This window comes from Sorex araneus, chromosome X, assembly GCF_027595985.1.
Source record: "Sorex araneus isolate mSorAra2 chromosome X, mSorAra2.pri, whole genome shotgun sequence".
Lineage (NCBI taxonomy): Eukaryota > Metazoa > Chordata > Mammalia > Eulipotyphla > Soricidae > Sorex > Sorex araneus.
In genome coordinates, this window is record NC_073313.1 from 102,638,843 (window position 1) to 102,651,149 (window position 12,307).

General features: G+C 34.5%; 1 protein-coding gene across 1 annotated transcript in view; it reads left to right on the plus strand.

Annotated features, from left to right (window-relative positions):
* The window catches only part of NRK (Nik related kinase), a 132,796-nt gene that overhangs the window by 64,518 nt on the left and 55,971 nt on the right, over window positions 1–12,307 (plus strand). The window contains exons 4-7 of the mRNA XM_055123022.1: window positions 1,336–1,407; window positions 4,914–5,039; window positions 8,154–8,264; window positions 10,073–10,163. Coding sequence (XP_054978997.1) covers window positions 1,336–1,407; window positions 4,914–5,039; window positions 8,154–8,264; window positions 10,073–10,163 — 400 coding nt within the window. The remainder of the gene's footprint in view (window positions 1–1,335; window positions 1,408–4,913; window positions 5,040–8,153; window positions 8,265–10,072; window positions 10,164–12,307) is intronic.

Consider the following 12,307-nt stretch of genomic DNA (forward strand, 5'->3'; position numbering starts at 1 on the left):
GAATATTGGATATGCCAAAAACAGTAACAATAAGTCTCTCAATGAGAGATGTTACTGGTGCCCGCTCGAACAAACCGATGAGCAACGGGAAGACAGTGACAGTGACAGATTTAAATTGAATCACCATGATATAGACAGTTACAAAGCTGCTCATGGTCGGGTTTCAAGTCACACAGTGTTCCGACACCCAAGCCTCCAACAGTGTACATTTCTCACCACCAATGTCCCCAGTTTCCCTCCCACCACTCCCTTTCCCCCTTCCAGCCTGTGAACATTTTTTAAGCTAAAATTAAGCTTCCAATAATTAGTTCGTAATTTTTAATGTAGGGATACTGCTATTTATTCAGCCATTGATTAAGCTGATTGAATTGGGCATGAATTCCACTAGTTTGTATTTTTGATTGAGAATTTCTAATGTACTAATTTCCTTAATTTAAACTGCAAGATCTTTGAACTACATTTTATCAACATTTTAGGTAGTCTGATTTTAGAATTAAATATTTAAAAGCTAAGTTCAGCCAACAGGTAGAGTTGGCACATTTTACATTAATGTTTGTTTGTTTGGGGGTCATACCCAGCAATGCTCAGGTCTTACACTGGGTCTGCACAGGGGTCTATATGTGCTCAGGGACTACATGTGATGCCTGGGATCTTTCTCAGCTAAGCCATGTGCAAGGCAAGCCACCTACCCACTATTGTATACCTCTGTCCCCAATAACGTGTTTTTAAAGTGGATATCATTTTACTAACAATAACAATAATTTCCCTATTACCGCAATACAATGTGCTACTAGGAATTTGCTGCCAAAATTGCGTATATAAGTGAATCTAAATTGTTAGGGCCTGAGAGATGTTACAATGGTCAACATACTTGCTTTCCATGCACCTGACCCTGGTTCAGTGTTGGCACAACATATGGCCTTCTGCACACCTTTAGGAGTGATCTCTGAGCAGAAGGCCTGTAGTAGGCCCAGAAAACTGCTGTGTGGCCCACCCCAACCCAAACAAAATCTAAACTTCTAGTTAAAACTGTTAATGAAAATTGAGAAGGAAACAGTGTTATTCTTTATTTAGTACTAGATGAAAGCACAAAGTATTATGTGTAGAGCATTTTTATTTGATTTTTTGTTCTATATCCAGAGTTGCTCAGAGACTACACCCAGTTTGTTGCTTAGGGGCCATTCTCATTGTTGTTTGGGAGACCATGCGGTGTCAGAAATTAAACCCAGAACTCCTGCATGCAAAAGATGAATTCCAACTTATTGCTCTAGCGCCCTGTCCTTTTTAAAAAAGTGTACTAGTGAGTCTAACAACATTTTGTTCTCGGATTTGCAGACTGCTGTACCTGAAATTGGAAGGCGAGTGAGAGTGAATAAGTATCAAAAGTCTGTTGGGTGGAGATACAGTGTAAGTACACAGAGTTCTGTCAGCCCCCACCTTGTATTTCTTTAATTGCAAGATTTAAATTAATCTCTATATTTTCTCATATATTTCTAGAAACTAAAGTGTTGTTTCCTAGAAATAATTCCACATTTATATGTTAGGCATATTAACATAGTGGAAAGCAGGGCCTCTAAGAAATTGTTCCTTCCAAAGAGATAGATCATGACTGCAATCACCAAAGACATTTACACCAATATCAATTTGTTCTCAATATTTTTGAGGACAAATTGATATTGGTGTAAATGTCTAACGCGTAGCTATCAGTAATAAAGGATATAGGTCCTAGTAGCTAGTGTCCATGTTCTTTTCTAATATCATACCATCTTCTGCTAGACATGACTCTTGACACTCTATATTTTGGTGACCTCAGCTAAAATGCTGCAATACCTGTAATTGCACTTAACTAAAGCCCTAAACTCACCCCTGACTTACTGACCTACATTTTCATTCTAAATGTTTATAGAAGTAATGCATTCATATAATTATTTTAATTTATGTTAATTGATATTTTTTCCAAATATAATATGTAAATTGAAGATTAGTTAAAACACTTATAAAGTATTAGATTTACAATTGTTTGAGTTTATTTTAGATTTAAAAATGCCTAGTATAAATTGTAATTCATTGAGAATATCTATACTCACTTATTGTTTTTGTCTGTAGTGATTCATTAGCATATAAAATACCTAAAATAAGATATACTTTGAAGCGCATATGCTGTCTTCACACATGTGTGTTGCCTGCTCATGCACATGGCGCCTGCATGTATGTGCTGCCATATCTCTCCTCTTGAAATATGTACTTTTATACTTTCATGTTGTAACGTGTACTAAGACTCTCTCTCCTATCTGGAGAAGCCTGCATTCTCTCTTGAACACATTACTCTCTCTCTTTTCTTCCATACCTACAGAACTACCAAATAAAGCCTGTTTCTATTTCACAAAAATACACACTTATATTTAGCATTGCTGTGGAAAACTGTTCAGGAAGACTATACTGTACTATATGTGTATATATATGTGTATATATATGTACATGTATATATGCATATATATACCACACACATATGAAAGCACAGTTTTATGTATGACCAAATTTTTGTGACCACTTAAATAAAATTTATTTAAAAACATTAATACAAATTATAAAGGCAATTCCTTTAAAATGCAATTAATCTCAAACTAATAAGACAATGTATGATAGTCTTACCTCTATAAGAGCATTTAAAACATTTTTGTTGTTTTTTCCCACATCTGGCATGTTTAGAGCTTATTCCTGGTTGTGTTCTCAGTTATCCCTACTGGCAGTGCTCAAGGGACCATCTGAAGTGCCAGAGATTAAATCAAAAAGAGTGTTTAGAGCAATGAAACTGAACTATTTGTTCATACCTATAGTCAACTAGTTTTCACAAGTGTGCAATGATAGAGAAAAAAATAGTCTTTCACCAATAATCATGATACAACTGTGATCTCCACATGCAACAGTATGAAGTTGGACCCTATTTGTCTTGAAAGTTAACTCAAAATTGATTAAAGATTAAAGTACTAGAACTAAAACTACACGGGACCAGAGAGATAGTACAGCAAGTAAAGTGCTTGCATGGCAAAAGTCTGATAGTAGTTAGATCCCAGACATACCATATGGTCCCTGAGCACTGCCTGAGTGAAGATCCAGTAGAGAGCCCTGAGCACTGCTAGGTGTGACTAACCCACACACAAAAAAAAAACTAAAGAAAAATGTATGTGTAAAACTTCATATTGGATTTGTTAATAGATTCCTGGATATGGTTTTGAAAGTGAAAGGAACAAAGTATATTAGATGTGTACTTTCACATATCATTGGAGTTCAAATTAATTTTTTTTTTGCCTCAAAGAACCCTATAAAGAAAACAGAACACAGAATTTGAGAAAATATTAGCAAGTCATAAACTTTATACAAACATTATATCTAAAAATATAAACAAATCCTATAATTCAAACATAAAATGACAACTCAGTTCAAAAACTGGGACTAGCTTGTTCATGTATAATTCTATGAATAACACATAAAATGGACAATAAGTATGTAAAAGTACTTACTATTACTAGTCATCAGGGAATTGGAAAAACATAATGAATTACCAGTTCCACACACACTAGGATGATAGTAAAGTAGAAGATAGTAAGTGTTCATGAAGATAGGGAGAAATTCAAGCTATTATCGCTGCTGCAAATGTAAAAGTGTTAGAGCACTGTGAAAAACACGTTGACATCTCATTACTTGAAGTGTTAAAATAGTTGCTTCTGACCTCGTAGCTTTACTGTTAGTTTTAAGCCAACCAATTAGAATATACTCCCACTAAAAATGCAATTTGAACGTGTGTAGCAGCATTATTAACCACAAATGGCTATTATGTATATATTACATAGCCAAGAAGTGAAGTAATTCAAATGATGATTGCTGGCTGACAGGTAAATGAAGAAAAATGAAATACTGATGTGCACTGCAACAGAGAAATATTTGGTAGAATAATAGTCACAAAAAGTATTATTTTCATTTATATAAAATATCCTGCATTTTGCATACTATATATATTCACAGTATATACAGGAAATGGAGAGATAGTACAGGAGTCAAAGGACTTACTATTTATGCAGCTGGGCCCTAGTTTGATCCTCGGCACTAAAGGTTGCCTTGGCTCATCTCCAGGAGTGATCCTTGAGCACAGAGCCAGGATTAAAGAGTAAGCTCTGGCCCAGAACAAAACAAAAAATTTAATTAAAAATGAAATATCAGTATAAATTTATCAAGATAAGAATAAATATATTATGGTGCCAGAGCGATAGTACAGTGGGTAGGACATTTTCCTTGCATGACCTGGGTTCAGTCCCCAGGTATCCCATATATTCCCCCGAGTACTGCCAGGAGGAATTCCTGAGTACAGAGCCAGGAGTAACTCTGAGCATAACTGTGTGTGACCCAAAAAGCAAAAAAACGAATATAGTCTTAAAAATATATTTATGCAGTATACATAATTTATCAAGATAAGGATGTATTAATAGTTTCCAAAATTGATTGTAGTGATTACTATATAATTATGTAAATTTACCAAAAACATTGAATTTTGTAATTTAAATGAGTTAATTATATTTAAGTTATATCTCTATTAAACTGTTAATTGGAGGCAAATTGTAATGACTATTCATTCAAACTTTACATTAGACTTTACTGTTGATCTGAATATGACAATTTTAAAGGAGTAGAACTCAAGATCTTTATCGCCAGAATTCCCAGTTAAACAAAGAGCTCCATTCCTTGAAAATCTACTTGAAATTTTATTATAGGGTCCAGTGTGCTATAATGAGAATTTTATGACTGCTCTTAGTTGCCATAGGAACCTCCTTTAATCTACCACAATTAGATAGTAGATTAAGTTTCATGGTCACAGACTGGCAGAATTTATGAATTTAACTCCTATTCTTATTCTGCAGGATGAGGAAGAGGATCTTAGGACAGAACTCAACCTTTTGAAGAAGTACTCTTTCCACAAAAACATTGTATCTTTTTATGGTGCATTTTTCAAGATGAGCCCAGCTGGTCAGAGACACCAACTTTGGGTATATAATTATTTTATATTTATTCCATATGACTGAGGATTACTTTAGGATGCACAGTTTCATGGTCTGAGACACCACTTTTGTGAACTTACAGGAGAATTCAAGCACACAAACATTTCTTGAAGTAGTGTGAAAAGTCAGTTTCTGATTCTTAAAGCTCATAATAATAAAATACAAAAAACTTTACTAACTTGGCAAGATTATTGGGGTGGGTCATATGGGGGAAGATTTAAATGAACACTGGAAGTGTGTATCCTATTTCTTTTCAAATAGGATTTTGTTCTTGTACGCAATTGCTAAATATTTTCCTACATTTGAGACATGTTTAAAAGAACCTGCAAATAATGGTAGGATAAATATCAATTCAAATAATATGAGTGTTTTCAGTTGAAATCAGCATATGAGTGCATTTTAAAAGTTGCTAATAACAAAATAACATCATCTCATTCAATAGTGTTTCATTGATGAGATGAAAAATAATACCAATCGAAATAGAATGAAAGGACACTATTTCAGGTCCTACTTTCATTATAAACAAGTCATTTCACTTTAAGTCACCTTTTTATTTATTTATTTATTTATTTATTTATTCGTTGCTTTTTTGGGTCACACCTGGCGATGCTCAGGGTTTCCTCCTGGATCTGCAATCAGGAATCACTCCTAGCAGTGCTCGGGGACCACATGGGATGCCAGGAATTGAACCTGGGTTGGCCACATGCAAGGGAAACGCTCTACCAGCTGTGCTATCACTCTAGTCCCAAGTCACCTTTTTAAATCTATGGAACATGCTAATGAAGATTCACTGTATATTCACTTGTATTTAAACATAATTCCTAGAAACTTTTTATTTTTAATTTTTAGAACACATCTAGCTGTACTCCTGGATTACTAGTCTTTCAAACTTTAATATGCATTAGAGTCTCTTGGACAGTCTAGCAAATTGCAGACTGTTGGCTCTAACCTATGAATTATTCAGTTAGACTGAGATGTAGAATCATGAATTTGGCTTTTTAGCAGTCACAAGTAATATTCATGATGCTTGTAGTTTTTAAACATTGAAAGCCACCACATTAAAATAGCTTCAGTTTAATCCAATTTTCTTCCAAGTGTCCACCAACAAAATTTCCTTTACTATCACAATTATTATTGAGACTTAGTATATATTGCTGCGCAGCTTTAAAGGTTACTGGTACTATTGATATGTCATTTCTTAAGTATTTCATTTTAAGACATTTTCTTTTGGATTTCTTCCATGACAATCTCCTTTTTTTGATATAGCAGTACTAAAATCAGTCAGTTATTAAATCTATACTCTTTGACACCATCTATTTGCCAAGACATCTGCTATATGCTAGAAATGCAATAGGAAGCTGAATTAAAAACATTTCTGGTTCATTGTATCACACTGTTTATTTTCAAGGACCACCAATTAAATAATCACACAATATATTCAGAAGGAAAACGTATGTTTCTCTATGTGGGCAAAAAAGAGATGGTTCAAAATCAAGTTAGGTAATAAGAAACTTCCATGAAAAAAATTAAAATTAAAGTGAGAGCCATTTTATTTTGATTTGTGGATGATTTTAATGGACCATTCACACTTTTATGCTTGTTAAAACAAACAGAAGTGAATAAAGGGAAAACAATTACTATTTATAAAGTTCACCTGACAGCCACTGTGCTTAAAAGGGTTTGTTAGGCTGTTTTATTTCTTTTCTTTTTGGGCATGGGCCCACACCTGGCTGGGATCAGTACTTACTCCTGCCTTTACACTCAGACACCACTTCTGGCGGGCTCCAGGTAAGGGGTATCAGTTATCGAACTTGAGTTGGCCTCATGTTCATCTTTTCATTTTTTTTTCTTTTTGGGCCATACCTGGCCATGCACAGGGGTTACTCCTGGCTCATGCACTCAGGAATTACACCTGGTGGTGCTCGGGGGACCATAGGGGATGCTGGGAATCGAACCTAGGTTGGCTGCATGCAAGGCAAATGCCTTACCCGCTATGTTATCGCTCCAACCCTTCATCTTTTCTTTTTATGTGACCTTGTACTCTGGTGAAAGTGTGCAAGTATGTAAGCTGTGGAATATGTATAAACTGAGAATGATTTTATGAAAAGAATATAATCCTAGTATTACAAAAGGAAAGAGACATTTTGACTGTATTTGGGTTGATGGTTTTGCTTTCTTTCCTCTAAGATAATAATGAACTAGCCTACAATTTAAACAGAGAATTTTTCAATTGATAAAGTAACTTTGATATGTCAAATAGTTCATAAGCTTGTTATTAAAGAAAAATCTTATAGTTTGATCATATAGTCTCTGTATCATTGGTCAGACTTCAAGATAGATCACATATGAATGGACATTTACTAGTTGAAAATTCCTCTAAAACTTTGCTGGCAAAAGCCAAGTTTTTCTGAGAAATTGAGATAATTGGTAACATAAAATTTGAATAATACACTCTAAGATATCTACCTTACAATGGAAACAGTGGATTTTCTTTGGGGGCTGGAGAGACAGTAGGGTACTTGCCTTGCATGGGGGACTTCTTGGGTTCCATCCGGCATCCATTATGTTTCCCTGAGGACTGCCAGGAGTAATTCATGAGTGCGGAGCCAGGAATAAACCATGAGCATTGCCAGGTGTGAACCAATAACAAAAGAAATAGATTTTCTTTGGCAGTAATAAAATTTGCAGGAAATATGCAAGATTACAATTGGCAGTTCCCTCCTTGCAATTGTAGTTTGCCACTATCTTGAGTAAAAATAACTTATAAATTAAATGTAAAACAAAACAAAAATAAAAGCTCAATTTAGTCTTAATTGTTAACTATAAATTATTTTCAAACCCACAGGGCTTACATGAAATCCCACTTACAGTTAACTAACCCTGGTGTGGGACCTACTTTGTCTCCTTCAACTCTTTAGTTTTTTCTAGCAATTAATTTCATAAACTTTTGAAATCTTCCCAGAGACCAGAAAGTTGGACCAGTCTTTGTAGTATTATAATCTGTAAACATCACATACAATACAAATCATGTGGACTAAAATTCTCCAGAAATTTTCAGAGAATTGCCTTCTAATTCTTTATACTTTCCTGATTTTCCTGAAGATGGTGATGGAATTATGTGCAGCAGGCTCGGTCACTGATGTAGTGAGAATGACCAGAAATCAAAGTTTAAAAGAAGACTGGATTGCTTATATCTGCCGAGAAATCCTGCAGGTGAGTCTTCCTTTAGTCATTCTACCTGACCTGAAAATTCCTTTAAGGGTTGTGTACATATGTGTGTTGTGTGTGTGCATATATGTATTTATGTAAACTATTATTTATGTCTGCTCATTAAGAGCATTTTAAAACATGTAAACATACCCTTTGATTCAGGATAGCAGAAAGACCAAAAGCTTTAGAGGGAATTTTCATATAATTTCCTGAAATTCTTAGATATACAAGATGGGTAAAATGGTCCTTTTAAATCACGACTTTTAAAGTCAGAGTGCTGTGTTCAATAGCGTATGAATACAATTACCGAGTAATTATTGTGTTAATGATTTTCAGAGTTCCTAAAAATATTATCCCAATGTCATTAGAGATTAAGTTGTATGTGAGGTAGACACAAGCGTTTCACAGGAGTAAACTAAACCATCTTCAACTACTTTGCAAACAATCATTTGAACAATGCCCTACTTAAATGATTTCCTTATGTTAAACAGATTTTTATTTTTGGATTCAGAATTTACCCAAGAAGAAATAAATAATTGAGTAGCACTTTCAATACAATGTCATTCGTCCTCTCTTGGTTGGGTCTGCTTTTCTTAACAGTGTAAACAGTTTAGACCACAAACTCTGGTCTGCTATCACAGTTTTATATAATATGATGACTGTGATTCTCATCATTTACTTAATTTCTATATACCTTACTTTACTCATTCTTAATAAGGGATGATATTAGCAGATTAATTGAAGAGTTGCTATAAGGATATAATGTCTTACTTTAGGGGCCACAGCCAGAAGTACTCGGGTTGTATTCCTGGCTCTGTGCTCAGGGGACACTTTTGGCTATGCTCAGGGAAAATGTGGGGTGCTGGAAATTGAACCAGGTTTGGCAGCATGAAAGGCCCAACCAAATGTACTATGGTCTAACACCAAGATATAATAATTCATTTCATGTAAAGAGTTTAGCACTCTACCTGGCAAATGATGACTCAATAAATATCTGTCTTTACTATTTTAGCTTTGTAAAGATTAAGATTATTTACTGCTACTTCTTTTATTTTTTCATCTTGGTGGTTTTTGGCATACACAGTGGTACTCAAGTCCTATTCCTGGCTCTATGCTCAGGAGTGATTCTTGATGGTCCTTAGAGGACTGTATATGGTTATGGGCATTCAAAACTGGGTTATTGGAATGCAAGGCAAACAATCTAACTTCTGTATTATTTCTCTGACCCTACTTCTACTATTATCTTTTCTAATTGGAACAATGCCACTGAAGTCAGTCAATGGATAGTCAGGTCACTGGTTAATCTTAGCAGTGAATGAGGTGGGACCCAAGATGGTAAGCCAATGCAAATTTGGAATGATTTAAAATTAATTTCCTTATTTATTAAGTTCTCAGCCTACAAGGCTGATTAGAAAAATAGTTTGGACTCAGCAAATGGTTGGATGAGAAACAAAGCAGAACAATGACTGAACTATGATACTTAAGATGTCCAGGTCTTTATTCTATGGTTAACTGGAAATATGGATAAATATGGAGAGTAGAAAAGAAAAGAATTGGCCCAATGTCTACAAACATTGCTTTTTGGTGTTTTTTTTTTCATGGGAATCCTGATTTATTTTCTTTCACTTATAGCCAAAAGTACCATTTCTAGGAACTGCTCGTAGTAATTCCAGTTAAAACAAAAAATTTGGTCTGAAAAATCAAATCTTGGTCATTTTTCTTAAAAAAAGATTTTTTCATAAACACTAAGAACAGTATCAGAAGTGAAAAACTTGCATTTAAGATATTATATATGTGTAATCTTTTGGCAGGGCTTAGCTCATCTTCATGCACATCGTGTAATTCACCGGGACATTAAGGGCCAGAATGTGCTACTCACTCATAATGCTGAAGTAAAACTAGGTAAGTTTTTCAAGCATTACTTTGAATCCAAAGTATCTTAATGAAGATAATTACTTTCAGGTAACTGGTTTCTATCATGCCACTAATATTATCTACTGATTTAGGTTTTATCACCATCTGCAGAAATTGTCATAAATTGAAAGCATGTTCAGAAATAGAGGTGGAAATAGGAGCAAGATCAACCTGCTTCTTTTAAAACATGTACATAAAAATAGATTTTCAATTATGATTAGAGACTAACATTTTATCCTAATATAATAAAAATTTAATTGAATATTTTTCATATGTAAATTCTCATGCCATTAATAGTGTTTAAGAAAAATTTCCAGGTGCTAAAGAGTTAGTAAAACAACAAAGAAAGCACTTGCAATGCATGAGGCTAACCTGGGTTCAATCCCTAGCACTGCATTTGGTCCCCTAACACTGCCAGAAGTGTTTCCTGATCACAGAGCCAGAAGTAAGCCCTGAGCACTGCTGGGTATGACCCCTGAACCAAAAAAATAAAATGTCTCACACATGAGAAATATCTTTTACAAAGAAAATGAAAGGACTATTAAGGCACTTAAGCACAAATTACTTATTTGGACTATTTTCTCAAATTTAAGTAAATATTATCAGTAAGAAATTATGTACATGTAATGTGCAAATCAAACTACCAGGCAGTCCCTTACCTATTACCTATATTCTGAACCTATTACAAGGTTCAGAATGGCATAATTTATTTGAATATCCTAACATATTATCTCACAAGAGAATAAATAGGTCACATCTTTTTATGTCAAAAGTACTGTTGTTTTTGTTTACATAATACCATGTGAATAATGTCAGTGCTACATAATAGCACATGATGCATTTAAAAAAATCTGTTGAGTCAGAGCAATAGTACATCAGTGGGGCACTTGCCTCGCATGCAGCCGATCTGGCTTCCATTTGACACCCCATGTGGTCCGAGTCCACCAGAAATGACCCCTGAGCACAGAGCCAAGAATAAATCCTGAGCACTGCTGAATGTGGCCCCAAAACAACAATAATTCTATCAATTCTTGTGCACCTTAACTTTATCTTAAATAGCCCTCATTTTCACTGGTAAATTCAACCAGAATAGAGAATTTTCTCATTCACTGAGAAGTTGAACAAATTCTTCTTAAAATAAGTAAAAAGTAGTTACAAATACATATTGAAATACTATGCTAAATATATCAGAGATTGGTAGCTCTCATATTTAACTGTGTAGTATACGTAGTTTGCTATAAAACTACATTCTATGTTGTTTCTATGAGTCAGGATTCCCATATACTTGAGTCAAGTTGCTGGTCAAGCCTACCATTTGCAATGCAGAAGGGAAATTATTTGTGAAAAATCACTGAAAAATTGGTAAAATAATCCATGCATTAAAGCTCACTTACTTTACTCTGTAGGAAAGAACTTCTAACACTGAAATTAGACTTGACTTTTACACCCTTTTATTTGTGGAGGGATGCGGTGGTACACTCAGTGGTGCTGAAGATTTCTTCCTAACTCTGCTCAGGAGCGATTCTTGGCAGTGTTTGGAGAACCATATATGGTTTGGGGGAACCAAAGTGGGTCAGCGAGATCCAAGGCAAATACCTTAACAACTATACTATCTCTCCAGCTCCTGCAAAAAATATTTTGCACTTGGTGAGATAGAAAAATTATTGTATTGCAACTATATTTGGTCATTACTCTGCATACTTTCTTCCCAGGCAATATGGGAAAGGTTTGTACTACCACTGAACTATATCTTCTCTAATTTCATCTTTTTTTCCCTAATTTCATCTTTTCTATTTCTTTTGTTTATCAGTATTTCTTAAAATATTTGCATTTTCCACTTCTTCTCTGGTTCTCATAAATAAAAGTATGTCTACAATAGGTGCTTTTGGCAATTAAAATTGGCACTAAGATGGTAAGAATGTTTACTGCTCTGATTTAGTCTGCTATTAAAATATTTCTAGATAATGAGATTGTCTAACACCCAATGGTAATTTTCACATAGAGTCAAACATTTTTTGTTCTTTCTAGATACTCCCTTGAAGACTCTTAAACACTTATTTTTTCTTAATCCTTTTCTTCTTTAAAATTCTTCAAATTATTTTTCAGTCAGTGTTATTCTCCATCCTTTCCAG